The 27,943-nt window shown below is 61.2% G+C and overlaps 2 protein-coding genes across 11 annotated transcripts; both read right to left on the bottom strand.

The window, feature by feature from the left end:
• Positions 1–129: 129 nt before the first annotated feature.
• LOC309399295 (beta-crystallin B2-like) lies at positions 130–12,451 on the bottom strand. Its single transcript, XM_081967001.1, has 6 exons — positions 11,648–12,451; positions 1,748–1,816; positions 1,419–1,537; positions 1,059–1,191; positions 570–712; positions 130–412 (listed from the first exon to the last, which is right to left on the bottom strand). Exons 1-6 carry the CDS (start codon positions 11,939–11,941, stop codon positions 244–246), a joined length of 927 nt encoding a protein of 308 aa, XP_081823127.1. The 5' UTR covers positions 11,942–12,451; the 3' UTR covers positions 130–243.
• Positions 3,439–27,550, bottom strand: LOC309399293 (uncharacterized protein KIAA1671-like). 10 transcript variants are annotated; one of them, XM_081966991.1, is made up of 13 exons: positions 27,403–27,550; positions 22,028–22,169; positions 20,239–21,760; positions 19,617–19,710; positions 15,626–18,274; positions 15,303–15,431; positions 7,180–7,259; positions 6,273–6,504; positions 6,008–6,188; positions 5,650–5,762; positions 5,340–5,482; positions 5,080–5,210; positions 3,439–4,874 (listed from the first exon to the last, which is right to left on the bottom strand). In XM_081966991.1, the coding sequence occupies exons 3-12, from the start codon at positions 21,720–21,722 to the stop codon at positions 5,081–5,083; spliced, it is 5,235 nt and encodes a 1,744-aa protein (XP_081823117.1). In that variant the 5' UTR covers positions 21,723–21,760; positions 22,028–22,169; positions 27,403–27,550; the 3' UTR covers positions 3,439–4,874; position 5,080. The 10 variants fall into 10 exon arrangements, 8 of the variants coding, with proteins under 8 accessions (XP_081823117.1, XP_081823121.1, XP_081823120.1 ...); XM_081966995.1 differs by having other exon boundaries at positions 5,080–5,207; XM_081966994.1 differs by lacking the exon at positions 27,403–27,550 and adding an exon at positions 25,190–25,329.
• Positions 27,551–27,943: the final 393 nt, after the last annotated feature.

The following is a 27,943-nucleotide window of genomic DNA, read 5'->3' as shown; positions in this document are numbered from 1 at the left end:
GGGCTCAGGGCCTCCTTGCAGGCATCTTGGGGGAAGCTGCTGGGCCAGCAGGAGCTTCTGGGGACCCCCCGAGTGGGGAGGCCCCTCTTTCTGCCACACCAGGAGAAACGGAAGCCGAGGACCGGGAAACGCGTTTCAGATGACAAAAGCTTTATTCAGGGTTGGAAGCAGAAGCAGAGGCAGCGAGGGGAGAGGGGGCCCGGCCGGGCGGCGGAGGGGGGCACTGCGGGGTCCTCCTGGGGCTTAGCTGGTGCGGTAGAAGGCGCCCTGCTGGTGCCACTGCATGTCCCGGATGCGCCGGACCGACTGGATGTGAGGCTGCTGCGCTCCGAACTCGAGGTTGTCCTTGTAGTCGCCCTTCTCAAACAGGCACTGGTACCCACGGTAGCCGGGGTACTGGTAGCCCACCCACCTGCGGGAGGAGGGCTGGTTCAGGCGGGGGCTCAATCCTCCACTCACAGAAGGATGCCCCCCCCTCCCAAGCTTGGAGCTTCCACTCGGGCTCTTCCCGAAGCCCAAGGCGGCTCTCTGACAGAGGGCCCCACCCCACTGCCCACCCAGAGACTTACGTGCCACTCTGCACGCGCACAGAGGACACCTTCTCCTGGTAGCCGTAGGCATGGAAGCTGGGCACATCGTCATCCACAATTTCGATCTTTTTGCCGCTGAAGCTGGGATTCTCGTACAGGACAATCTTGTGCTCCTGGCTATCCTGCAGGGACGCAGGGGAGGGGGGGAGAGCGGGGGGAGGGCCCCAGCCGAGTGGGGTGGGGGTCCTGGCTGAGCTCCCCAGGCCCAAACCTGAAGGGCTCCCTAGTTCAGCCTCTCCCAGAGCCCACCCGGACTGAGCGGCAGGGCGGAGGGGGGTCTCTGGGCACCCTCACTCTCCTCCCCTGCTGCCGCCACCCTCCTCTGGCGGCTCTGCCCAGCTGCCATCGCCATATCCCTTCCCAGGGCAGAAAACCGTTGCAGGAAGCTTGCAGGGCAGGGGGGGGGGTGCTGGCTGCCAGACCAAGGGTTTTCCCTCCCCTGTGAGACCCCCGCCTTTGGGCACTCACCACTTTGATGGGCCTCAAGGCACAGATGCTGTCGCTCCTGCGGCTGCTGGTCCAGGAGTCCCAGCGGGGGTACTCCCCCTTCTCGAAGATGAACTGCTCCCCTTTGAAGTGGGCCTGCTCATACCCCACCCACCTGGGAGCAAAGCGACCAGGGTGAGACCCCGGCTGGAAGTCTTCCCCCAAGGAGCCCCATTAGAGCTTCAGGGCTGCCTAGGCAACAGTGCCGCCCTCCCTCTCCAACACTTGGGGGGGCTGGGGGGGAGGAAAACCGACCCATGGGTGCACCAGCCTGTCGTCGCCACGCCAACCCCATGGCCCCACATGGCCAATGGCCTCCCTGGCCCCTTCCCTGGCTCTTACGGGCCAGAATGCACCACGATAGAGCTGATTTTGTCTATTCCGGCCTCCTTCAAGTTGGGGCAGGGGGTGCTCAGCTCCTGGGTGCGCCCCTGGAAGTTCTCCTGCTCGAAGAGGGCGATCTGGAAGCACGAGAAGAGGGCCCGTCAGAGCCTCTGGGGAGCTGGGCCAAGAGGGCCAGGAATCCTCCGCCTGGAGGCCCGCCCGATGGAAGGGGAGCAAGGGATTCCCCGGTCAGAAGGCACCTTCCTCCTTCGATCCCCCTCCTTTCAGTCAGCCCACACTGGTTGATCTCCCCCCACACGCAGCCACCTAGGGATGGCCCCACTGACCTTGGAAGTGGCTTGCAGCTGCTTCGAGGTCTGATGGTCCAAGGCCATGGTGAAAGGGGCTGCTCCTCCCTGGGGAAGAGAAGTCACAGCAGGGGTGGCAGGCAGCCCCCACTCTGTCCACCCCATCTGCTCCAGCAGGGCTACCACCCCTCCCGTCTTCTGGCCTCTCTTCGGCCCAGGGGAGAAGCCAGGCTATTGCCCGGCTGGGGCCTGGCATGGGAAGGGAGGGATGGCGAAAGACTCGCCAAGGGTTGCTTGCCAATGCTAGAGGAGCCTGGCGCATTTGCGAGAGAGAAAGGGGGAAAGTCGCAATATGAGGGAAGGAAAGAAGCCGCTTCCTCCGATCCCTGTAACATCCTGGGGAACAGAAAAGGGATCCTGGCACATTTAGCCCAGAGAAGAGACCCCTCCTTGACTGCTTCCAGGGACCTCAGCCATCTGGCCAAGAAAGAGGCCAGGCCTCCTCCTCCTCCCCCCTCTGCAGAGTTTCTGTCCTTGTTTTGGGGAGGGGGCTCCCACCGCCTTCCTCCCTCTTCTGCCTCTGCTCCGCCAACCGGCCCTTTGCCTCTGTGGGATTCAGCCCCGGTTGAGAGAGCGCCCCACGCAAAAGGCCCCCTCAAGCCCAGGAAAAAGCCAAGCGGAAGAATCCTACCGGTTGCACCAAAATTTGCTTCTGCCGCTGAAAACCCGCCACCGAGCCCCACCATTTATAGCGGGTGGCAGAGTCCCAGGCCAGCAGTATTGATCAACATGTGACCCAAACCAAGAATGCTGGATTAAAGTATAATGCAAACAGAGTCCGCTCCCCCCCACCTTCCCTTTGTCCTGGCAGAGGTATTTCATGAGCTTTCAGTTTGGAGCGGCCCGCTTTGCTTGCTCAGCTTGGTGGGCAAGGAGAGCCCGGTTTTGTTGACCTCAGCAGGTGCAGCCACCCCAGGGCCTGGCGCTGCAAACCCCCCCTCCCCCTCCCGGGTGGCCTCAGGGCTGTGTCAGCCAGAGCTGGTCTCTGCAACCCGCCCTGCGCAGGAGGAGCCCAGCCAGCCGTTTGCGGCTGGGCAGGTGGCTTCTCCATGCCACGCGTGTCCTCCCACCAGACCAAGGGCCTCTCTTAGAAGCCAGAGACCCAAGCCACAATCAGGCTCTGCGCCTCTGCTTACAAGCAGGCAGGGAGCCCAGACTAGAGGCCTCCTCCATGCAGCTGCCCAGGGCTTGCGCTGGGCCTCCCAGAAACTGCAGCTCCAGTTCACGCTTGCCAGGCTTCCCGGGCACTGCCTGCCCTGAGAAAGCCCCGTCTCCCCGGAGGGGAAAAGCACCGCAGAATCTCCCCCATGGGCTGCAGCCCAGGATTGACTGGAGAGCAGCTCTGGCGGGAGCGGCCTGGCCAACGCAGCCCCGTCTGCTCAGTGGCAGCCTATGGACTCCCAGGGGCAGCCAAACCAGGGGGGGGGGATAGATGCAGGGGGGGGGGCATCCGCTTCCAGTGCTGGCTGCTCCCAGGGGGACCAACCAGGGTCTTTTCTGGGGTCTCTGCAGGACGCCTCAAGGGCTCCCCCGTGTGGTAGCAGACAAAAGGGAGTCTGACCGACGAGCCAATGGGCAATCAGGGCAGCTGCTGCCTTTGATCTGCTGCCCAGAGGGAGAGGGTTGGTTTCAACCACCGGGCGAAGAAAGAAAACCTCGGCCACACCAGGTCACTCTGAGAAGCTTTTTAATCAGACATGTCTACCAGCAGAATCTCCGTGCGCAGCTTCCCAGGGATCTGCCAGCCAAGTTCCCCCAGCCTCAGAAACGCTGCCGATGCCCGGGCTTCCTGCTGGCACTGCCGGGAGAGGCCTCCTCCAAGTGGCACTGGGGGCGGGGCCACCCCCCCCCCCACAAAAAAGGGACAGGATGCCCGAGGGCTGGAGGCCTAGTGGAGCAGATGGGCCAGGCCGGGAAAGGGAGGGAGGAGCCATGGTCCAGGACGGGCACCTAGGAGGCACATAGGCAGCTAGCAGCCTCGCCAACAGCAGGCTGTCACTGTGCCCACCGGCCGAACCCTTTGGGGAGCCAGAGCATTTTGAGAAGGGCACTTATGGGGGGAGGGTGGAATGCACGTTTCCAAGCACAGCAGGGTCTCAGGAGGCAGGAATGCAGAGCCCGAGGGTGGGCACAGGGACGACTGAGCAGCCAGCCAGCCAGGAGCAGAGGCAGCCTTGGGGTAGCCACTGTGCTGCTAAGAGTGCCTCCAAAGGAGTGAAAGGCAGGCGGGTGTGACCCCCATCCGCCCCACAGCATAGCCAAAGGGGTCTCCAGAGGCCTTCGGGCCCCATTCACAGAACTGCCCCATTTGGGATTTCTCCAGCTAACCAGAAAAGGGCTTGCGAGGGTCCCTGCCCTGTTCCCAGGGAACCCACCCCGGCTACGCAGAGGCACATTCGTTTGCTGACCGATATATATCCCCACGCTTAGAATGGGGAAGAGACCTGGGCGTTTTGAAGGGCTGGAATGGAAATATTCCCCAAATATTTACAAGAAAATCTACAGCAAAGACCAAGAGGATTCTGTGGCTGAGGCCCCGTTGGCTGCTCTCTCCCTCCTGTCCGTTTCCCCTCTCTGAACTCCAGGCAGAAGCCGCCTCCTCCGGCCGTTCTGGACTTTATTGCTTTCTCTCGCCTGGGACAGGACGGCCCAATGACTCCACGGCCGGCCGACAAAACTCCTACAACAAAACCTCCTCTGAGCTCTGAATAGCAACAGGAAGGAGCCACGTTGCCCCCTGTCCAAGGAGCAAACCCCCAACGCCGATCAAAAACAGATCCTGGGAAAATAAGCTTTTCCTTCTCGGTATGGCAGCAAGCGGGATCCGTTTCTCCCGTCTGCATAGAGGAAGAGGAAGGAGGAGGCCTCTCCCTCCCACGGATCCTGGGTCCTCGCCTCGACTCCCCGGCAGGAAGGCAGCCCCAGAGGCAGGGCGGTGGGGCTGGGCCCCTCCCAGGGATCTTCCGGGGCTGGAGCCAGGCAGGGCCCCAAGAGGAAGGCACTGAGCGTGGAGCGGCTGGTCAAGGCGAGAGGAAGCCTCAGGAGGGCAGGGAAAGGGCAGCGGTCAGTTAAGGCAGCTCCTCCTCTGGCCAGTCATGGCTTCGACCTGGAAAAGAGGGGGGGGATCGGGTCATCTGACCTGCCAGGGCCTCCCTTGGACCACCTGCTGCCTCTTCCCCCTCCCTGGCAGGCAGGCAGGCAGGCAAGGAAGCTGCCAGGGCTGTGCTCAGCCTCCCTCCCTTTGCCTGGCACCAGCAGCAATTCAGTGGGTGAGTCTGTAGAGGCCTCAGCCCCCCCCCCCCCCCCGGCACCTCAGATGGGGCTCTCGGGCTGGCCCTGCTCCCTCCTGGACTTCAGTTCCATCAGCCATGGGGGGGACGACAGCTCCTCCAGCCTAAAGGGCAGCAGAGCCTCAGCTGCCGCCCTGGGGGGGCTTCCCCTGCTGAGTGGAAACCAGAGAGGGGGCCGAGGGGAGGCATTGCTGAAATAAGGGGCAGCCCTGGCACACACACCCCCTTGTGGCCTGCAGGGCCACGTGACTCCACACCCCCCACCTCGTTTTCTCTCTCACCTCCCTTCCTTCTCGGGGGTGGCCGCCAGCGCCCGGCCCCCGGACACCCTGGCCGGAAATGGACCTTTGGGGGACTTGCAGAGGGGCGCAGGGGGGCCTTCCTCCCTCCTCCCTTCCGACTCGGGCCTTTTCCTGAGTTGAGCCTGTGGAGGAAGCCCCAAACCCCCCTCAGGAGAAAGCAGGGAACCAGCCGAAGGCCCACAGGGGGGAGAGCTGTGTCCAGGATGAAGCCTGGCCCTGGGCAGGCAGCCATGGAGGACTTCTCCTGGGAGGGCGGGGGGGGGGGTAGGGGGGAGCTTCTCCAATGTACCTTGAGGGCGGAGGGGGCCAGGCCCGGAAAGAGAGGCAGCCGCGGCTGGGAAGGGAACGGCCTCTCTGCTGGAGGGGACGCCTCTTCCTCCCCCGCCCTTGGGGGCTTCTCTTCTTCACCATGGGGAGGAGGGGGAGAAAGGAGAATTATCACCAGACCAGACTGAAACACCCCCAAAGAGGCTCCGGGGCTGAGAGGGGGCTGTGGCTGCTGCCCCCCAGCCCTTCAGGCCAGACCTGTCTTGGGGGGCCACACTGGCCAGGTGTCCTGAACCCCCTCCCCATAGCCCTCCCCCTCTCGAGAGGCTGGTCAGGGAGGGGGGGATTCCTGGCTGCCACGTTCTTCCCAGGGGCCCCACCTGTGCAGTCCCTGAACATCCAGGCGCTGGCTGCCCCCTCCCCCGCAGCGATGGGGGCCGGCTGGGGGTCTCCATTGGTGCCCCTCCTGAGGGTGTGGGAGATGGGGGCCCGTTGCTGCTGCCGCTTTTTGCCCAGGAGGACGCGGCTCTTCAGGACCTTGGAGTCCAGACGGGGAGTTTGCTGCAAGGGAAGAGAGCGGCTTGCCACTGGAGCTCAGACCCCCCCCCATTCCAAAGCGCCAGAGGGACCCGCCCTGCCACCCACCTCCAGGAAGGAGAAGTCCGGGCTGTCCTTCTCCGTGGGGGAGGAGGCTGACTCTGCCCCCGGGCTGGAGTTGTCCAGGCTGTGGCTCCTCTGCTCCCTGGATGAGCCCCGTTGGTCAGCAGCAGCAGTGGCCGGAGCCCTCTTGGTGGAGTAGAAGGAGGCCGGGCGGCTGGGAGACGGCTTCTGTGCAGGGGCCTGGCTGCCCTCCGAGGAAGGAGACTCCGGGGTGAAACTGAGACAAGCACCGGGTGGGATTAGGCCCCTGAATGGCAGTGGGGAGCAGCACTGATTGCAAGGACCCCTCCCTCACCTGTGCCAGGGGGGATCAAGGGTGGGGCTTGCTCTGGGGAGGGGGAAGGATTCTAACACCTCAAGTAAACCGGGGGGGGGGGGGGGGGGCATCCAGAGAAGTTATGCATGCAGCTGAGCTGAGCAGCAGCAACACGGATGGCAGAAATGTTTGCAGGAGAGGCCGGTGGGGGGCTGCAATCCTCCTCCTCCTCCTCCTCCTCTCCCCCCCCCCAGATCCCAGGAAGCCACCTGGACAGCTGCAGCACTGACCCCTTCCCGCTCCTGGGCAAGGAGCAGTGAGCAGCAGGGGGCGCTGTGGGATGAACTTCCCAGGGAGAAAGCAACTGGAGGAGGCCCCTTCCTGCCACCATCAGCTCCCTCCCACTCCCCAGCTGCTAGGAAGCCAGAGCTAGTTCTAGGGGTCCTGCCTGGGGCCAGAGAGGGGCCCTCGTGGCTCCCCTGCCCTCCTTGCTTGTCAACTGGACTGCAGGAGGTGGGTGTGCGGATGTGCCCTAGGCAGCCCCAGCTTTGATCTGCTCAGTAACAGCCAAAAGACTCCCCCTCCGGGGCCCCCCACCTGTCTCCACTCTGCTGCTGGTCGCCCCAGGTGCCATACCTGCGGTCGGCCTCCTGCACGAGGACGTCGGTATCCCTGGCCTCTGCTGACGGCCGGCCAAAGCACTGCTTCAAGTGGTCCTTGGGAAGAGGAGAAGGGAGAGCTGGCATCACCCTCTGCCCGGAGTCTGGGTGCCAGGTGGAACAGGCTGGGGGGCAGCACCTCCTCCCTTTCCCATTGCTCCATGGCAGTGGAGGCATACACACACGCACCCATTTCCACAGCCAAAGGCCCACTTGCAACTTCCCTAGGGAAGCAGAGTTTCCAGGACTTTCACCAACATCTCTGCTCCCCAGAGCCCTTCACGAGGGCAGGAAGCCAGAAAAAAAACCCTTTGTAATCACGTTCACACATGTTCCATTTCACCGCTTTATGGACATTAGAGATCTTCAGAATGGTGGGTTTCATTGGACACCTCATGAATTATACCTTCTTTGGATTTAAGAAGTTTTAAAGAGAAGAATTTTGAACAACGTATGATTGGCAAAAAGAAAAAAAGGATTTTGATTTAACAAGGTTTTAAACAGACTGGAGACCAATGAGATTTGAAACGCTGGTTATTTTTGCTGTGACGTTTGGAGGCCAGGCTAAATGGGAAAGAAGGGAAGTGGGACGGAGGGCAGAGAGGAAGGTTGCAGACGGACACTGGAGGGAACTGAAGGGCCAGCCAGGAAGAGAGCTGAACTTTTTCTTTGAGAGGTTTTTTTAAACACGGACTGAAACATCAATAACTGATACCTCAGAAAAGGTATAGATTTCAATGAATAAACTTTCAGAAGAGGGTGAGAAAAAACTTACACAGGCACCAGGGAGTTTGTTTGGAAGACAACCAAAGTGAAATGACCAAAATGGGAATCCAGAAAAGGGTCCCTGAGCAGCTTCTGCTCTATCCCCAAATGTCCAGGCCACCCTCCAAGGCCAGCAGTGACACCCCCGCCCCCCAAGAAAAGCCTCCGAGGAATCTGACGCCTCCCGGGCCCTGCGATCACGGCCAGCTCTTCTTCCCACAGCCATCTCAGGGTGCCCACCCACCGCCTTCTGGCAGCGCAAGCCCCTACGATGCAGCTTTGCTACACAGCTACTCACCCAGTTACACATTGCAGGTCTAATCCCTCTGCTTGCTTGGCTGGGGGGAAGCTCTGCGCTCCCCCGCCCCCGAGTCAGCCAAAGGGAGGGGGACTGCTCTACCCTGTATGGGCTCCTCCCTGGCAGGGGCTTGCCCCACAGAAGGGCAGGGCCAGGCGCTCTCAGCCGGAGCCCCGGAGGGTCACGCAGGGGACGAGACCACCACTGAAAGGACCGGCAAGCAGCCTCACCAGAGTCCCGAAGGTATTCCCAGCTGCCTCGCTCGCCAGGCAAGAGCCAGGGATGGCCGAGACGGAGAGGCTTTTAAAAAGGAGCCGGGTGGAACCTCCTGCTCTCCATTTCCCAAGAAAAAGGCTCTTGGGAGGAGGACAGGATTCCTTAAAAAGGGGAGGGCTTCTCCTCCTCGTCTACGTGAGCAGCAGCCGTGTCTCTTTCAAGACCCTCGTCCAGAAGAAGCTCAGCCAAGGCAATCCTGAAAGAGGACTCCACCTGTCCAAGAGACGCCAGGATGGTGTTGCAGCTCCTTCTCCCCAATCCTTGGCCCTTCTCATCCCATCCTTTCAGCCTGCTTCCTGTCCGGCAGGAGAAAAGCAGGAGTGGCCAGTGCACAAACCCACACACTGCTTCCCACCCCGAAACAGGCTCCCCCCCCCTTCCAAAATGTTCCCTTCCAATGCACACAACTGGGCGAGTCTGCTTTGCACACACAGCAAGGCCTGGCTCAAAAACACCCCCCCCCCTGGGAGAAGGCAGCCCATGCGCAGCTTCAGAGCAAGAGGCGGCTGCAGCCACGGATAAGCAGCAGTTCCTAGAAGTGGCTGACCTCACCGATGACAGGCTCCCCCCACCCCCACCCTTCCGTGATCACAGCTCTTTCGGAGGGGAGGGGCTGACTCCTTCCTAGAAGCAGCAGGGGCAAGGAGCCAAGGCTTCCGCCAGAGATGGGGGGGGAGCGGGGGGGCTTAGGCACAAGCCCTGGGGAGTGGGGGGAGGGGTGTCACAAAAGCACCCAAAGGGTCAAGATGGGGGGAGAGTGCGGGGGAGAAGCAGGTTGGGGGGGGGGGCAGGGGCTCCAACTGCTTACTGGCTTCCCAGGAGCTGGAGCTTCTTCAATGTGACTCCAGCAGATTTTCTATCTCTGCACCCCCACAAAGACTCTGAAATGTTTGGGAGTATTTTTAGCCAGGCACCTGCAGCAGCCTCTCCTGTGCAAGGGGATGGGGGGGGGGGGAGGGAGCCACCCAAGGAGGCAACCTCCTTCTACAGGACAAGCTGGAACTTCTCAAGAGGGAGAGAGACCCTCCCACGAAACCCCCAAACATCCCTGGACTCTCTTTCAAGCACGAGGGCTCCAAGGCCTTCTCAATGCCAGCCTTTCAGCTCTGGACACCGGAAGGGGAAGGCAGCCCCGGCTGCGTGCTTTTCACTCCTGGTGGCTGCACGTAATCCCTGGGCTCAGGAAGTGGGAGCCCCCTTCATCTCCCCCCAACACACATGGGAGGACCTCCCTCCCTGCCCACGCTGAAGGATGCTCTTGCTGGCTGCCACAGCACCCACCGGGGTTGCCATGGATGCTCCGCTCCTGCCAGGCCTGCAGCGCTCAGGATCAGCAGGAGGTTGCCAGAACCAGCAGGCCTGCTTGGCCCAAGAGCATCCTGGGCATGCCCACCTCCCCAAGGGTCAGCATCTTCTAATGCCAAGGCGGCAGGGTGGCCTGACTCTCTGCAGGGGAATCTGCTGGAGGGGCCCGGTGTGAGCCGTTAGAGAAGAGGAGGGGCATGGGGCGGTGCCCACAGCCGCTCAAGTCCCGGGGCAGGGAAGGGCCCAGGAGGGACGAGGGAGGGAGCGGCTGTGCCAAGGCCTTCAACCTGATGATCCCTGTGGGGGAATTCGGTTTATCGGCAGGCACCGTCTGCAACCATTTTCTGGAGAAGGGCTTCAGGATGCTTCTGCTGGGCATACAATGGAGGGAGAAAGACACGCTGGTCCAAGGGTCCAGGGTTCAAATCCCCCCCCCAAAGGATCTGCTCGTGGGTTGCTAGTGGGAGGCAGTTCTCCGTCCCTCTGCTCTATCCACCAACCATGAGAGGCACCAACGTTCCCACACATTGAGAGGTGGTGTCTCCCAAGGGCTGCCCCTGCAGACAGCGCCCAGCACAGCAGCCTCCCTGATAACTTTGCTTTAAAAGTCACCCAGGCACACTGAAAGCCCGGATTCTCTGGGAGATCATGTGCCAGCTAGTCCTCCCGGTTAAAGTCCTCTGTGGGCAAATATTTGCCGAAGAGAATCAAAACAAGGCCTAAGAGTGGGTGGGTGCCAAGGCAAGACGACATCCAGTTCACCACAAGAGTTCTAGAAATCTCAGAGGCCTGAGAACCTCGGCCCCTTTAATCTGTCTGGACTTCAACTCCCAGAATTCCCCAGCTAGCACAGTCATTGCAATGGTAAGAGTCCTAGGAGTCGAAGTCCATCCGTCTTAAAGGGGCCGAGGTTGGGAAACGCTGATTTAAAGGAACACCCACCCACCCCCGCTCCACTCCCTAGCAAAGTCTCCTGCAGCTCAGCCCAGGCCTTTTGTGGGGCGGGGGGAGTGGCAAGGCCTCCGCTTGTGGCAGACAAAGTGACTTTTGCCCTCTTCCTTCTCTGGGAAATGCAGGTCAGGCCAACAGGCAAGTGGGCCAAAGAGAAGCCATGCAGAAAGCAAGCCCACCCAAACCCTCCCCACTGTTCAGAGGCAGCTTCTCCACAGGACAACATCCAAGAAGCAAGGCTGGTCTCTGCTCCCCCTCCCCACAGCCCCTGCCCCAAGGGGAAGAGAAGCCTCAGGCCATCCTGAAAGCAGGTCTTCAGCCCAAATCCCCCAAAGGGGCTTCTCTCTCCTCCTGATCTGCCCTGCAAGGAGCAGGAGAGCCCCAACCCCTGACCTGCCAGCCTGCCCCACCTGGAGTTGCCCTCCCTCAGACTCAGTGCCAGGCCTCCGCTCTCATGCCAGCACCACCACCAGGTCACCAACCGTCCCTCCAGGGGTTCTGGAGTCCAGTTGGGCATCCCCCTCCTCCAGGGCCCTGCTTAGGCTTGGGACACACAGAGCCCCTGGCCCCAACTGACCCAGGGCAGGACCTGACTCAAACCTCCCCCCCCCCAGTGCTGGACACCACAGCCCGCCTGCCTTTGGGGAAGGGAGCTGGGTGGGGCAGTGTCCTCCTGGCCTCGCTCAGCACTTGCGAAAGGATTCTATGGCCATCTGCCCCCCCCCCCCTTCTTCTTTCGGCTCCCTTGCTTGAGAAGGACGCCGATTGGGAGTCGCGGGGGGGGGGGCACCTGAAGGGTCTCCCTCCGTTTTCACCCAGTCGTCCCCACCCCACCCCACCCCGTCCTTACCAGCTCCGGCGTGGGCTGCTCCGGGCCGCCGGCGGGCCTCTTCCTGAGCGAGGAGAGCCGGCGCTGGCTGCGCACCGAGAAGTGGCGGAAGGAGGCTCGACCCCGCGAGGCTAGCTGCCTGAAGGAGGCCGTGCGCTTGAAGGGGCCCCGGCCCGGCCCCTCGCCCGCCGGCCGCTCGGGGGCCACCGCCGCCGTCACCAGGCTCAGCGCCTCGTGCAGCGAGCGGCGCACGGAACCCACCCAGCGGTTGACCTGGCTCTGCGCTCCCGCCAGCTTCTCCCCCAGCGACTCCATGGCCAGCCCGGGCGAACGGCGCCGGCTCCCCCGGGCGAGCGCAGGTAGCGCCGGGCGCGCAGGGAGAGGCGAGGGCCTATCGGGACCCGGGCGGCCTAGCGAGCCTCCCCGCTCAGCCGCCGCCCCCCGTGGGTCCCTTAGGCGGGCGGGCGCTGCCGAGCGCTGGAGGAGCAGCCGCCGCGCGCCACGGATCCTGCGCAGGGAGCTCCGGTCCCGGACAGGACGCGCATCCCGCAAGAGCCGCGGCCGCAGCTGCCCCGGCCCCCATCGGCCAAGGAGGCGGCCGCTCCCACCCCCGATCCTCGCCCGCCGCCCAGCGGGGGAGGCGGCGCGCACGGCTCGCTTGCGATGGGCCGCCTGGAAACCCCGCGCTTGCAGGGGGGGAGGGGCTCCGTCCCATGCAACGCCCGCCCGGCCAGCGCCCTCCGCCCCCGGGATCCCCGCCGCCGCCGCCGCCGCCGCCGCTCTGCCAGGAAGGGAAGCGCCGGCGGGAGGGGCACCGCGGGAGTTGCGGGCGAAGTCGCCATGGCAACCACCGGAGGAGCAGCAGCATCCGCCCCGCCACTCGGGCGCACCCCTCGGCCCGATGCCGCCGCTGCCACGTCACGACCCCCCCCCCGCATTGACCCTCTCCTGCAAGCCGCTTCTCCCCCTCCCCCCTTCACTCCAGAGGCGCAGCCATGTCCGCCGCCTGCCCCCCCCAACCAGGTTGGTAAACTCAGGTGGTCTCTGGATGACCCCCACCCCCGCCAAGCGGAAGGGAGGCATTCTCCCACAGTGTGGGGAGGTTTCCTGCTGCACCTGCCAGGCCCCCCTCCAGTTAGAGCAGCTACTTAGAAGGATGAAGTTTCTGCCACAGGCTTCCCAGGGGGGGGGGACGTTTTGGGGCAAGGGGCACTGGGCCAAGGCCAAGGGAAGCTCCCTGGGTGCTTCCTTTCCCAGGCAGGCTGTGCCCTGCCTTCTCCAACTATGGTGGCCTCTGCACTGATGACCTCACTTGAGCCTCAGCAGGGTGGCCTTGACTGAGCTCTCTAAAAATAGCCCGTAGGGGGCAGAACAGGTGCGTGGAGCCCCCCCCCCTCTCCCTTCGTCAACAGGACTCTTACGCTGCGCAGTTTCTTGTTGAGCCACTGTGGCCTGAGGACTAAAAATAACTTGCAGCTTCACTCATCTCAAGTCTGATGGCCGGAAGTTCTTGGAGGACTCTTCCTTCCCCCTATTTAACAAACAGCCTTCATGCAGAAGGGCATCAAAGGCCTTTCACCACAGCACCCCATAATCCTTTACCCTGACCTAGCTGGTTGGGGAAAATGGGAGCTGGAACTCTTTTGTCCAGTAACAGCCAACCCGAGAGCCAAAGGCCCCTTTTGCCTTTCACCCCAGGAGGCATCGAGGCAGTCAGGCGAAAACGAGAAACCGGCCCCTTCCCCACCTGGCAAAGTCTCTGAAAGCCGCCCCCTTGTTCTAAGCCGGTGTGGGTCAAGGAGAGCTCCCTTCAAGGGGGCCTTAGGCAGGACCATTGGCAGAAGGGCAAGGAGATGCGCCCCTCCCCCCTTCCCAGGCAACACCACTTCCTGGAGGGGGGGGTGGCCAGCAGGGGGAGCACTCACCGACACACAGGGACTGCCAGGGGGCTGCTGGGACTGGGCTTCTCATACTGCTTTAGGAGCAGGCAGGGGCAGGCGGTGATTCGCCAGGAGGGAAGATGCCAAGGCCCTCGCGGAAATTTAAATACCTGGCATCAAGGCGGCCTCCTCCTCCAGGAGAAAGAGGCATCTCGGCCACAGCCTGTCCTGCCTGGAGGCTCCAGCTGGGGGCGCCCCCTTGCTAAGCCAACTGGGGTCTACTCCTGCCTGTGAGGAGGGGTGGGTGGAGGGTCTGCTCCAGGCCCCACCAGGCCACGTTCCAGCCAGGCTGGCTTAAAATCCCCGCAGCCCACGGCCCCTCCGGGAAGAAAGGCCCGGACCAGTTCCCTGCCCACACAGCCCTGTTAACTGGGCAACCCAGCAGCTCCGGAAAGGCCGAGTCAACATGCTGGAAGGTTGGCAAAGCGTCTTGGAAACCAGTTGCCACTGGGCACTGTGGGGGCAAGGCTGCTGCCGCCCTCGTGTGCCAGGCCCTGCACTTCGGAAAGGGCCCAGGTAAGCACAAAGAGAAGAGGAAAAGCCTGGCCGGCCCTAACCAGTCCAGCAAGGGAACGAAGGCAGGAGAGTCTGCCAGGCAAGGGGCCCCCGTGTGCCCCATTCTCTCCCTAGATGCCAGGGGGGACGAGAACTTCTACAGCACTACTTACTCTCCACTGTTCACAATCTGAGGTCATTTGCTAAGGTCCCCTCCCTGCCAGGAGACTGTGCCCCCCCCCCTGGGAGAAAGGCTCTTACTCACCCAGAGGCTGCAAAGGGGCTCCCAGCAACCTGTCCAGAAGGCCTCCCTGGACCCCACCACCGCCCCCTCCCCCCATGGAGCTTCCCAGAAGGAGTGGAGGCTCAGGGAAATAAGTGGCTTTTACTGCAGACACGCAAAGCTCTGATCGGGCAGAAGAGGAAGCTGCACAGATTCACAGAACTCCCGCCCAGGGGGGCACAACTGTCCCAGTCCCACCCCCATCCCCACCAGGCTCCTTACTGCCCCTTCCGCTTTGGCCTTGTCTGCTCTCAGCTGCCCAGGAAGGGAGAGCCTGAGGCCACGGCCGGCCCCCAATACACTCCAAGGCCAGGCCTGACCTCCAGCCAAGGCTGGGAAGGGGAGTCCCCTGCCCATGTCCACTGCAGCCACACCTGCGCCCTCCCGAAGAGAACCCACGCAAAACTCCCAGGCCCACAGAAGCAAATCCCCCCCCCTCCAGGAAGACGGACACAAGCCAAGTTCCTCAGGAGGAAACATGGTTTCTTCAACCACCCACAACCAACTGGGTCCAACCCAGATGCTGAGCCATAAACCATGATGACAGGTCTCCCCCCCCCCCCCGCTAAGCCACAGGCAAGCAGAGCAGCCCCATAACAACCACCACAAAAACTCAAGGCAACGGAGACACACGACCACGACCCCTTCCCCATGACGAGGCCTTGGAGGAGGTTAAGGACGTCATGCCTCCCCCACACGCATCACACCCACACATTGGGGGCTCCTGCTGACCCAATTGGGCCCCCACTTAGAAGCAATTCTGCTGGGAAAGAGCCCAGCCCCACAAGGAGCCCAGTGGCCAAAGCGTTGAGGGGCCACAGCCATCGTCCTCGACCCTTGGGCCGAGTCCGGCCAACCCTGGCCCGATCCTTGGGAGAACCAACCGCTGAGCCAGGGCATCCCAGGGGGACCTTCCCAAAGTGCCCACCCAGCCCAGAGGAGGGGCTGCAGCACTCACCCCTGGCCAGTGGTCGGTCCTCCTCTCGTTATAGAAACTGTGACTCCGTCGCTGGGAGACGAGGAACGGGGAGCGCTTGACGGCTGCGGCATCATCACGGTCCACTCGGAGGCTCCCTTCTCCAAGGTCCTGTTAGGAGGAGACCCATCAGCTGGAGAAGCAGCCCCCACCCCCCACAAAGCACCAGGCACTTGCTGGAGTCCTGGCAGCCCTCCTCGTCCCCGGATGCCTCCAGGTGGGCTAGATTTCAACTCCCAGGGGAGCCAGACCTCACCCCCCCCTCCCCCGGCCCCATTCCCCCCACCCCCAAGCCCCACACGTACCCTTGTGCCTCCGTGGGAGGAGCAGTCCCCGGGCAACGGGCCTCCCTTGCTCAGCCAGCCCCCGGGCCTTTCAGGAGAGAACCCCTGGCAGATGGGGCTCTGATCCAGCCGGGGTCCCAAGGGAAAGCTGAGCCTTGCTGGACGGGTCTTGTCAGAGAAGGAGCGCTTCAGCTCCTGCGGGGCCCCCGGGGATGTGGTGGTGGTGGCACTGCTCCGCTCCGCTCCAGGCTGTGCTGCAGGGGGGCCCGTCTCCCAGACTCCGGCCTGGGGCTCAGCTCTCCCCGCAGCCTTGCCACCACCCCAGTCACTGTTGGGGCTCCATCCCCCAGCCGGGGCCAGAGGCCGCTGCTTCAGACTGGTTTCCTTCCACAAGCCTCCCGGGTCCACACGGGCAGGGGGGGGACCGGGACTGGCACCTCTGGCACTCTGCCAGGTGCCCTCTCCCTGCTCCTCGAGAAAGGGTGCCTTCGTCTTTGGCCCGGGGGGCTCTGCAGACCATGGCTTTGGCTTCTTCTCTGCGTCTGGCGGCTTGCCCCACTGAGGAGGGCTGCACTTCCCCTCTCTGGTCCTAGACTCCTGGGGGCGGATCTCCAGCGGCTGGCTCCCAGGCGCACGGCTGCCCTCGGTGCCTGGCACTTTGCTGCCCGGGGAGTGCTCCCCCCTGGTCTTCTCTCCCTGGTCAGCGCTGCAGGGGGGCTTCCCCGAGAAACTGCTCCTGGGGGGCCATTTCTCCCAAGGGGAGAAGCTGCTCTCTCTCTGGCCCTCCCAGGCACGAAGCTTCCGGGAGTCTCCCCCGTATTCTGCCATCAGCTCATCAATGTCCACCACTCGCGACCTGTAGTGATGGGGGGCCTCCTCCACGCCCAGAACAAGTGCGCCGGATTTCTTCTGATGGCTGTCTGGCTGGAGGGGTGCCAAGTAGGAAGGAGACCTTGGCCCAGGACAGAGGAGCGGGCCAGCTCTGGCCGGACGCCCTGCGGCTGAGGCCTCCAGCTGTCTCTGTGGCGGCTCCTGCTCTCCGGCCTGGGTTGGGGGAGCCTGAGAAGCCCCCGTTTCCAGATGGTCCAAGGCCCCCGTGTCTCCCCTGCGCCTGCTGAGAGGCCTGGCTGGGGAGCTCCCTCCCTCCGAGAAGGGAGGAGCCCTTCTGCAGGCACTGGCCTGAGGAGCCCCAGCCGCAGCTCTCCCGGGCGGGTTATTGATCTCCTCCAAGATTTGGCAAGTGAGTGCGAAGTACGTGGCCTTGGGCTCTGAAGGGGAGAGCGGCTTCTCCGGCTGCCTGGGCTCTGGTCCACGGGGGGTCTGGGAGCTTCTTTTGGCCGCTGAGCCCTCCGCCGGGTGTGGAGTGCCTCTCCTGCTGGCCAACTGGGCGGGGCCCTGGGGGCGATCCTCAAGCCTGGCAGAGCCGTGGGGCAGCGTCTTCCTTCGCCAGCGGCCGGAACCTCTGGGAGCAGAAGCGTCACTGAAGCTGCTCGCCCACCTCGCTTCGATGCTGAGCTCTCGATGCGGCTCCTTTCCTTCCGCCATGGCCACTCCGGATCTGGTCGAGGGCAGCTCCTGCCCTTCAGAGTCCTCCGGCCCGCGAGGTGGCTTCAGGTGCAGGCCGAAGAGGAGTCCTGGGCAGCTGGCCCTTTGCCCCCGGCTGGTCTGCTGATCAAGCACGCCAGCCCTACCTTCCCAGCCATCGGCCTCGGGCGCCCTGGCTCCAGCCCACTGCGGGGTGCAACCCAGCGACTTGGACTCTTCCGTTACACCAGCAGGAACAAGCCCCCTCTCCTTTTTGGTTTCCAACCAGGGGGCAAAGTTGCCGTCATCCTTCATCTTGGAAGAGGCCGCCTGCTGTCCGGCCCGATTTCTCTCTGGCTCGGCTGCTTCGCTATAGAAAGCAGCCTGGATCCCGGAGGCCGGGTGATCCTTCAAGGGCCCTGTTCCTGGAGGAGAAGCCCCTCCCCAGCCTTCGCTCTTGCCATAGCCGCCGGCTCTCCGATTCTCCTTCAAGTATCTCTGGCGGCGGAGAGTGACGGCCCTCCCTCCGGATACGGCTGCCACTGCCTCACTCTGCGCCCGCTCCCCCACGGTCTGCAAAATCTCGTACCTGGGCTCGATCCTCTGAGCCAGCAGGGAGTCCTCCATGCCCTTTGAAGCAGGCTGCTCACCCTTTTCCCCCAGGGGGTCTTCTGCCCACGTTGGAGAGCCTTTGTCCTCAGTTAAAGGCCTGGGATCTCCGAGTCCTCCGGCCTCCTCGGACGCATCGGCCTTCTGGGCAGAGGCTTTGGCCACCCAGCCATCTCCCAGCATTCTCTCCTTCCAAAATTCCTGAGCGCGGGAGGGCGAGCCTCCAAAGGGCACCCTTGGCGACAGCAGGGTCGGTTCAGGGCCAATCTGGCTGGCCACCACACTGTGTCTCTGCACATGATGCTCAAACATGGTGGCTCTGACCGTCTTGGGGCAGGAGTCTTCAGTGGACGAAGTGGACAACATTCTGGCTTTGGGGCTGAGGACCATGCCGGGGTCTTCCCCTGGCAGAGAGGCATCTAATCTCTCTTTGGCTCCCTCTCCGGACGGTGTTCTTGCCAGCAGCGGGGGCTTCCAGGGACTGCCAGCAATGCCAGCTTCTCCAACATCTGGTCCACCCACAGGCAGCGTCTCCTCCTGAAACAAGCAGAAACATGCAGGCGTGAGGAAGGTGTTTGGGGCACCTCTCTAACTGGCATCTGCCAGATCAAGTTTCTCTCTCTTTTTTTTTTTTAGAGCTGAAAACGTTCAGGAACACGATGTTATAACACCTCGGTCTTTTTCTTTAAATAGTTCAGAGCAGCATATTTATTCTTTTAATGCAGAGACCAATACAAAGTATATTATGCTCCTCCATCCATCCAGTAAGGTGGATGGGCATTGGCCCCCTGGATTCAGCAATCTCTTTAGATTTCAGGTTTGTCCATCTCACAAAAAACAGTACCAGACATCCCAGCAAATCTGAGAGCTCTGCAAAGAATGTATATATTGTGGCAAATGTTTATTAAACTGGCTATACAAGCAAAACTACCACAACCTCTTACACACACACACACCCCTACACTTTCACTTGTGTGGAGCAGGGCCAGTTAACCCGCACAATCCTTTGACAGATCAATGAATCACCAGGAGGAGGAAAGCCTCCAGAAAGGGCTGGGAGAAACACAAAAGTCCTGTGGCCATCAGGCTGCTTAGGAAGAGCACAAAAAAGGCCTGCCCCCTCCTTTAACCTTGAGAAACTACAATCCCCACAATCCACACGCTGGATGAGAGATTGTGGGAGTTGAACTTTATACGTGGAGAGACAGGTGTAACAGCCGGACCGTGGTCTCATTGACTGGTAAAAGGGACAAACCCACAGCGTATTGCCATCCTGGGGAACTGCTTAAAGCAGCCGTCACGAACTGATCGTCCGCAGGAAAAGTATTTGCATTTTTTACATTGCACTAAACCAGGGGTCAGTGAGGTGCTTCTGCTGAGCCTCCTTCCCGGTCAGATCCAATTTGGACTGAGCTCTTTTGCCAACTCTTTCTTGTGGTGGCTGCTTAGTCCACCAACTGCTTCCTGTTGGGGTCCTATGGAGCCCAGGCGGGCAGGTGAGGAGTGGCCGGGAGGGGAGGGGTGAGTAGAGGCAGGGGAGGCGTCCCTCGATGCGAGTGACATTGTTTTGGCCACGCCCACCCAGTCACATGATTACCTAGCCACGCCCACCCAGCCGGTCACTAGGCAGATCAGTGGTCCGCGGGATTTAAAATTATAAACTTAGTGGTCCCTGAGGTCTGATAGGTTGGGGACCCCTGGCTCGAAGCATTCCTAGGCACAGGCGGCTAGGAAAAAACAACGTTTTCTGGGCTACCCAAAAAAGGCATCAGCAGGTGAAGCTCTGGGGGACCCCACCCTGCCTGAAGGGTCACCCAGGCCGTGTCCAACTTAGGTTTCTCTTTGAGGGAAGAAATGGAGTTTGGGTTTTCCCCCTTACCTCTGGGGCCTCTTGCCTTTCCCCAGCAGGCTTCCTGTTCCATCCAGGCTGCCGCTTGGGCTTCAGCTCTCCTGCCGTCACGGGGCCAGAAAACCTGTTTGCAAAGATTCCACGCCATGAAGGAGGGAAACACAGAGGAGAAGCCTTTGTGCAATCCCCTCCAGGCTTTGCAGCTGGAAGGCCCTCGGCTATCCCTGTCACCCACTTCCAAGACCTTAGCGCTGGCTGGGCTCCCCAAGGGGTTCTTCCCTCTGCCCAGGAATCGGCCTGCCCACACATCCACAGGGCACCCCTGGGCTCAATCCTACATCCAAGCTTGGCCAAGACCCCCTGGGACGTCTTTTCATCGCTCAGATCCGGACAGAGCTGATAAAATGATCCATCAGCTTCAGCTTTCCTGGACCTCCGATTTTGTCAGTTCAGAATTAAACCTGAACTTCCTTTTTTCCTGCACTAGAGGTTCCTCCTCCACGGGGCCATTATTAGCTTCCCTGCAATGCCTACTTTTCCCCGCTTCATCCTATCCGGATAGGCTGGATTTCCACTCCCAGAATCCCCCGAGCTGCAGGGGATGGAGGGAGCGAAAGGCAGCGGCCTCAGGGCCGTTTCCCCCGTCACTTACATCTTTGTCAAATCTGTGGAGAGGGGCCGTGAGCGGAAGGAGCGGCGCAGGCCCCCTGCCTTGGGTCCCGCGTTCTCTGCTGTCAGCACTTGAATCCGCTGCTGGATGTTCAGGGCCCGAGTCTCCTGTCCGGGGCTGCCGCGGAGGGACTCGCTCTCGGTGGGAGCCCAAGGGTTTCCTGGTGGGTCCGGGAGCAGGAGGGTCTTCTTGGCGCCACCTCTGTGGTTGCCGTCTGAGGCGTTCCTTAAGCCACTCTCCTGGGGAAGGACCTCTGCCCTCTCCCCCAGAGGCTGACCTTGGCTAGCGCTGTGCTGCCCCACGCTGGGCTTCCCCGGGCTCCCCAGCTCCCATGCAACCGTCTCCTCCTGTGCGCACTTTTGCCCCGCCTCTTCCGGGAGGGTCTGGCCTGGGGGACAGGAGGGCAAACAACTTTGGGGGGACTCAGCCAGCTGGCCGGCGCTTTCTGCTCTGGGCCCAGATGGGGCAGCCCCGCTTGAGCTGGCTGCTGCGCTCCTCGCTCCTGTGGCCTCCAGGGCCCCGTGGCCGGCTGCGAGGAAGCTCTTCTCTCCACTCTCAGCCAGGCAGGGCTTCTTCTGCCAGGAGGGCTCCCGGGGTTCAAATCTGCCTGTGAGATCCATGGGGAGTGGCCTTGGTTTTGGGGACCCTGGGCCGGAAGCTGCCTCGGGAAGAGCTGGCTGTCTTTGTTCCTGCCAGGATCCCCCAAAGCCAGCCGAGGCTGCGGGTCTCCCTCCCACCTGGGAGTGTGTCTCAGTGGCCGGAGCCGGACTCTGCTGTGTAGCCAGACCCTTGGGCCCCCCCGCAAAGGCCTCCTTCCAGCGAGGGGTCCAGGAGACCGGCCTGGGGTCCGTGGAGAGCGAGGGCGAGGGCCTTCGGGGCCACTTCTCTGACTGGGAGCGTAGCAGCTGCCCCTCCTGGGCCTTGGACCCTCCCTCTTCAGCCCTGCCCCTCGCAGGCCCTCTGCTTTCAAAGAGGATGACCGTGTTGGCCTGGGGACTCAGATAGAAGGGCAGGTGGGCGACCGGCTCCAGAGGGCCTTTGCTCTCCATCGGTTTCTGATCCAGAAGCGGTGGGACGTTTCCAGGCGACCCCTTGGCAACGTCTTCAAAGGTCTGGGCAAAGGTGGGGGGCTTTGGCGTGGCATCGCTGTGCTTGAGTGCCGGGACGGGCGGTTTCACCGTAGCAAACGTGTCGGAAGATGTCTCCCGGGAGAAGGGCTTGGGGGTCCAAGGTGGCCTGGAGGCAGTGGAGGTCATGGTGGTGGGGCCCATGGGGTTCCCCCTGCCCTCCGGGATGAGCAGGGCCAGAGCACGGGGGCCCTCCACGGGCTTCCGGCTGGAGTCAGACAGCGAGGTGATAAAGGAGTGGCGGAAGGCGGCCTCGGTCCTTGGTTTGCTTATGCTGGCCAGCGAGGTCAGGCTGGAGGTGAGTTCAACTTGCGTGGCCATGGCTCTCAAGGGCCTCATGGAATTGGGATGGGGAGGGTCCCGCGAGAAGGAGCCCCCTAGGAGAAATGGAGATATTAGGCATTAATAGGAGGCTGAAATGCTCCAAAGAATCACGGCAGCTGCTTTCACAGGCCCACCAAAAAGCACCTGAGCCTGTGCTCGCCCAAAGGGCACCTCACTCTGCTCACTTTCTCTGGAGACGGAGCACACAGACACAGACGCAGGCGTGCAAAGGCACAGGCTCCATCCCAGCCCTCCCCCAGGTACATTTCAGCCTCCCAAGACCGACCCGCTTCTGTTGCCAAGAAGCCCATTCACACAACCTGAGTCTCCTGGCCCGTTTCACGAGGATTCCGCTTGGGAAGGGATCTGACTCCGGGGAGGGTCATCCTGCAGCAGACCTTCTGAAGGGACCCACAGAACGGCTGGGGAGAAACAGCCTCCAGGATTCCGCAAAGGCCGGTCCTGGGAATGGAAAAAGGGAAAGAAGAAGAAGAAGAGACTTTCAGTGGCCCAGGAAGCGGCTTCCGGCCTCCTCCCCAGGACTGATAACCTGGACCCCTCCCTGCCCCCCCCCCAGTCCTGGGCCTCCCCCCTCCCTGAAGGCGAGAGCGGGTCTGGCAAGCCCAGCCTGGCCTCCTTGGGAACAGTCAGGCCATCCGGGAGTTTCTTTGGCTCTGGTTAAAAAACAGAAGGCCTGGGCATCCAATTAAAAGCAACTAATCCACATTTGCATGCCAGGCCTTTCATGCCAAAGGAAGCAGCAGCGGAGGATATTTGGGATGCAAACGGCTCCTGGGGGGGATTTGAGGGCAGCGGCTGCCTCTTCCCAGGGGGGATCCCCAAGGCCAGGTCAGGGAGGGGGGGAATGGGAGGCAGTCCAGTATTTCATCCAAGGAGCTTCCCAGGGCAGGAACCGTTTCTTTTGCACCACAAACCTCAACTCCCTTCAGGCGCCCCTGAACCCAGACCAACCCAAGGCAGTTCCCGGGTGCTTCCTCTGGCGGGGAAGGGCTTGCAGGCCCCTTTCCAGGTGCCCCCAGGTGCACCACCCTGGCAGAGTTCCCTGCAAAAGACCCCTCTGGCTGGGTCAGCAGAGGCAGAAGAGAAAGGCCTGCCCAGAGAGCCTCTGCTGGCTTAAGACAGGAAACGAGCCGTGGTTCGTGGAGGGCATTATAAGCAGACACAGCTCTGCAATCAGGCAGCCTTGTGGCTGGGCCCTGAAATTACGGCAGAGCAATTAAGGCAGCTTTGCAGTAACCGGCAGCCCTTAATCCTCTCCTCCCTCCACAGGGGAAACCAAAGGCCATCCACTCAGGAGCAAGAGAGCAGGACTTCCCAGAACCTAGCATCAAATATTGGGAGGGGGGAGAAGGGACTGTCATGGACCCCTCCTCTCCAGGGACTGCCCAGAGAGAACCCATTGGAAGCCAGAGAGCAGGAAAACGGGGGCGGGAGGCTGCCCAGGTGGCATGGATGTGGAGAAGGCAGCTGGTGACCAGCAGGGCCTAGGAAGGGGGCCGTCGGTTCAGAGAGGGAAGTGGGGGCAGAGAGGGGCGCTGGGTCTTTCAAGCAGGTTGCTCCAGGCACTCTCAGCACCAGCCGTTTCCCAGGCTGCTTCTTCCAAGGCAGAACAACGCAGGCAGGGAGGGGAAGGCAAGCTGGCACAGGACTGGCGGCATCTCTGGGTAGCCGAACAAAGAGCTCTTGCAGACAGCCCACAATTCCTGGCACCCGGCACAAGGGAGAACCGGGTGAGCTGTGGGCGGCTGAGACCGAGCGGGAGAGCCCCACATGCCAGGAGGCCCCCCGGCCAGAGCCAGGAGAGCCAGGGTTCCTCTCCAGGCCAAAACTAGTGGCTCCCCGGTTGACCTTCCCCACCTGGTACCCACCAAGGAAGGCTGCAGCTCAGCCAAAGTGTTCAAGGCAAAGATGTCAACCTCCTGCCTGAACAAGGGGCAGCCATAGCCGCTTCCCAGCAGGTCCTCCCCCACCCCCCCACCCCCAGTCAGTGGTGCTAAAGGAGCAACTGGGGTTACAATCCTTTTACTGCCTTCAAAATCCACTCTAGAGGATCAGAGGTTCTGATTTATTTCACCCAAAACACGAAGCCCTGATTATTTCCAGGGGGAGAAGATTCACCTCTACCTGCAGTTGCCTGGCTCCTGGGCACTCTTCACAGGCACCTGTGCAGGAGAATCGGCCCTTCTGCACAAGCAGCCCTCGGTCCCCACGGACACACCTGAAGGAACCTTGGCCCACTGCCTCCGAGCGGCACCTCAGCCTTACCTGCAAGCAGCCAGCCAGCCAGCCACCTTCTGGGCCAGGTGCCCCAGCAGCCGAGACAGAGCCTGGACTGGGGCTCTGTTCCCATTATTAGCAACCGTACCTACAGGACATGCTCCCACAGAGATGGCAAGCAGTGCCGCCCCCGCAAAGGACGGGCAGCAGCCTGCCCAGACCTGTTCCACCGCACCTTGCCTGGCATGCTGTGCCGACCTTTGGCCTGAGATTCTGCCTAGAGCTGGTTTTCCTCAAGACCTTCGGAAGCTGGCACCGGCCCCGTTATTTGGCAGTGGAAGCCAACCCCCCCTCCCCCAGCACGCACACCCCGTGCCCTCCAGGATGGACTATGGAACCCGCTTTATGGGTCTTGCCTTCTGCTCCACTCCTCTCCCGACTGATTCCAGTCCCCGAAGCCGAGAAACCAGATCTCTCCCAGCTGTCTGCACGAAAAGGAACTTATTTCCTTAAAAGCAGCCCTGGTTTCCCACCCCTCCCCTCCGCAGAACTGTTTTGCCACACCTCTGAACTTCAATTAACTCAGGTGGAACTTAGACACACACACACACACACACACACTCTCACCCCTGCTCTTCTGGGGTTGGCATTTCCATGAAAAGGCCGGTTCAGAAGGGAGCAAGAGAGTTGGCTCTGAAGCCCCAAAGCTCAGGAGAAAAGAGCAGCCCAGTTCACCCAGCTACGACCTCCAAGCCTCGCCCTGAGCTGCTCTTTGCAAGTGTTGTTTTAATATTCCATGAGCATCAGGAACGGCAATTTCCCACTTCAGTACTGCAATGTTTGTCTCCACTGATTCATGTTAAATAAAGTAGGCACAAACTAGTTAGCCACACAGCTTAGGAACTCTCCCCTTCCAGCTCAGCAGAAGAAGCTGCTCGGGTCAACACACAGGGCTTTGTTCTTCCTCCCCCCCCCCCCAAAGATTCTTTAAGACAGAACAGGGCTGCCCTTCTAGCAAACCTTAATCTCCAGCATTACCATTTCACTTTAGTTTTTGCCAAACAGGGTGCTGCCCACAGCTGCCCTCGTGCTCCGGGATCCACAAGGCTCTCTGGCTGGCCTTTTTCTAAGCCCAAATCAACACCCCGTTTGTCTCAGAACAGCCCGAACCACCGCCTGAGAAGATGCACAGAGCTCACCGCGGAGGAGACGGTCTCTGCCTGGATGACTCTAAACTCACTCACTGGTTGGACTGGTCGGACTGGCATCCACATTCCTTCAGAGCTTCATCCACATGGCTTAGTGGGTGAACAAACTCCTGCTCCGATGAGTAAGTTACAACTTATGCAGCACCGTCGAGGCTCGTGGTGCTAGGCAGGAAGACCGAGGCTGAAATTTAAAGCAATTAGGTGATGGGCATGGCTGGAAGACTTCCATGGATGGGCAGCACAAGCCATCCAAAGAAGGCCTGGGGAGCTTTGCTCTTCCTGCATCCCAGGATGTGGGCTCATGTGTCAGAAGTCTTCCACCAGAGGAAGCCAACCAGCCTTGGGAAAACTAAAAACAATTGCTTTAATCGATATATCCCAGGATAACCATAGGCGCAGGTATTTAAGTTGTTCGCGCATTCTTTCTAGAGAAGCATTAATCATTTGCCAGAAAAACCCAACAGAAACAAGCGTACAGATTTTTTCCGATTAGCTGCTCTATTTCCTGTCATAGTTGAGAAGAATGCCAGTTCTCTTCCTGAAACACACTACAAAAATATACCCACAAGAATAACAGAGGGGAAAAAAAGGCTTTCCAGCAAAGCCAAGACAACTTAAATTATTCTTTTCCCCACGTTAGCCTCACCACATATGGGTTTTGGAGCCTGTTTTCAACAACGGCTGCTCAGTGTGATTTCAGTAACGTTGCCCTTTTTCCACCTCATAAATAAAAGTCTCCCACAACTTGGGGCCTACCTTGCAGACCACCTGTTCCTTCCCTCCCCTCCCCCGGATGCCAAAGGGGAGCCTGGAAGCAGGGCAGCTCCATTGGAGTACCAATTCTATAGAATGAGTCTCCCCCTCCTCCCCTCCCCCACAATCCCAAAGAACCTGACAACTTTAGGAAGGTGGCCAAGCTTGGATCCTCTGGCCAGCTTCCAAGGAAAGGCATTTTCATCATCGCCTTTGTAAACACGCATTGTTTAAAGCTACTTAAGAAATTCTATTCACAACTATTATTATGTGGGCACACCTCTGAGTTGGCACACATCACATGAGAAGAACTCCTGGGCACACATTTCCAACCGCAGCACAATTCCTTGGAGCAGAAAGACTGCTCTGGATCAGGTTGTTTATTTATTTATTTTTCTTGCCATGAGACCTTCTTATAATTGCCACTGAGAGAGAAAAAAAAGATTTATGTTCCACAGGCAATTCCGAGCAGATCTGAGACCTTTAAAAGGCCTAGGGGAGAAGCCACCCAAGAACCTCTACAGCCAATGTTCATTCTCCCAAGACACACAGTGGAAAATTAGGTCTGAAAGAATTAAGCACGGACATAACGCAGTCTGGTTACCTTGAGTCCTGCCATCTGCCAAGGACTTTAGCTAATCCTACTTTGAAAGCTGAAAATACAAATATTGAGAGGTGGCCAGTCCCTTCAGAATAAATTACTCCAGCTGCATTGATGGCACCGTTTATGGACGGGTCTTCCCCAGTTGCCCTTGTGGGAACCCAAAGGAAACGTTTCACTTGCCAATCAAAGGCCCCAGCAAAACTTCCTCTTGTTCCACCAGCATGCCCCCTCACCCCCGCCAGAAGCAGCAGATCCTGCCTGCTCTCCAGAAGCCCAGGGGGATCCCATCTGGCAAATGGGGGAGAAAATCCCGGAAGGACGAAGGGGAATCACCTGCCTGCCCAGAACAAAGCGGCACTTGCGGCAACTCGGCTTTCTTTGGTCCCACCTGGGGGGGGGTGTCTCTTACCCGGAGAGCAACTCCTGGGCGGGGGGCTGAGGCTCCCTGGGCCTTTGGAAGACCCCGCGGGGAAGTGGGAGTCGGGCGTCATTGCCTCCCAGGAGGAGACAGGACTCCGCGCCCCCCGAGAGAGGCGCCCCCCACCTGCTTGGGAAAGGAAGCCGGGGGGGGGAGTGGGACCCCTTCCTCACAGACGCCTCCCCTGGAGGGATGGGGGGGAGCCGCTCCCCCCAGGAGCGGCAGGGAAGGGGGGCGAGCAACGCAGGGCCGCGACTGCGGGAACAACAACGCCCATGCTCCCCAGCCAACACCTGCCAGCCCCCGGGGGGGGAGAGCCTCTGTTCGTCCCGAGGGGCGGGGCTGAAGGGGGTCACAGGTGGGGAGGAGGTCCTGCAGGAGCCCCTCGCTCCACTCCCCCCCCCACGGTGCCCCTCTTCCCCCCCACCAAAAAAAAATCCCCCCCGCAACAGCACTCTGGGCCGCAGTCCTCACCTGGGTCGGGCAGCAGCTTCCCCGCGCGCCCTCCTCTCAGGGGTGAAGCCGACATCGCCGCCAAGGGGCGTGGCCTCCTCCGCTCGGGAGGGCGGGGCCCGCGCAGCCTAACTTGCTGGTCGGCCCGAAACCTGGCGCGAGGGAAGCGCCTCCGTCGCCATGGCAACTCCACGTCCCGAAAGGGCGGGGCCACGTCCCGTGGGATGGAGCTTCGAAATAGCGGGGGATGGTCTCGTCAAGACCCTCTCGCGGTGGCCCAACCGCCCCTCCCCCCCTGGCCCGGCCCTCCGCTTTGATTGGCCTTCCGCAGCCCCGCCTCGCCCGCCCCTGGAGACAGCGCCGCCCTCAAGGCGGGCCTGGGTCCACCTGGAACCCGCCCCCCCCCCGGTTCCCCAGACCTCTACGGCGCCTCAGCGCTGTCCCCCCCTCGAGATGTGAACTACAAGTCCCAGAATCCCCGGGGCGGCGTGGCTGGTGGGATTGGGAAGAGCCCGGGGACCCCTCCCCTGCAAAGAGCTGCTTCCACAGGGAAACGGGGGTC

Source organism: Natrix helvetica (genome assembly GCF_964273705.1).
Source record: "Natrix helvetica genome assembly, chromosome: 14".
NCBI classification, from domain to species: Eukaryota; Metazoa; Chordata; class Lepidosauria; order Squamata; family Natricidae; genus Natrix; species Natrix helvetica.
This window is presented reverse-complemented; position numbering and strand designations above follow the sequence as displayed.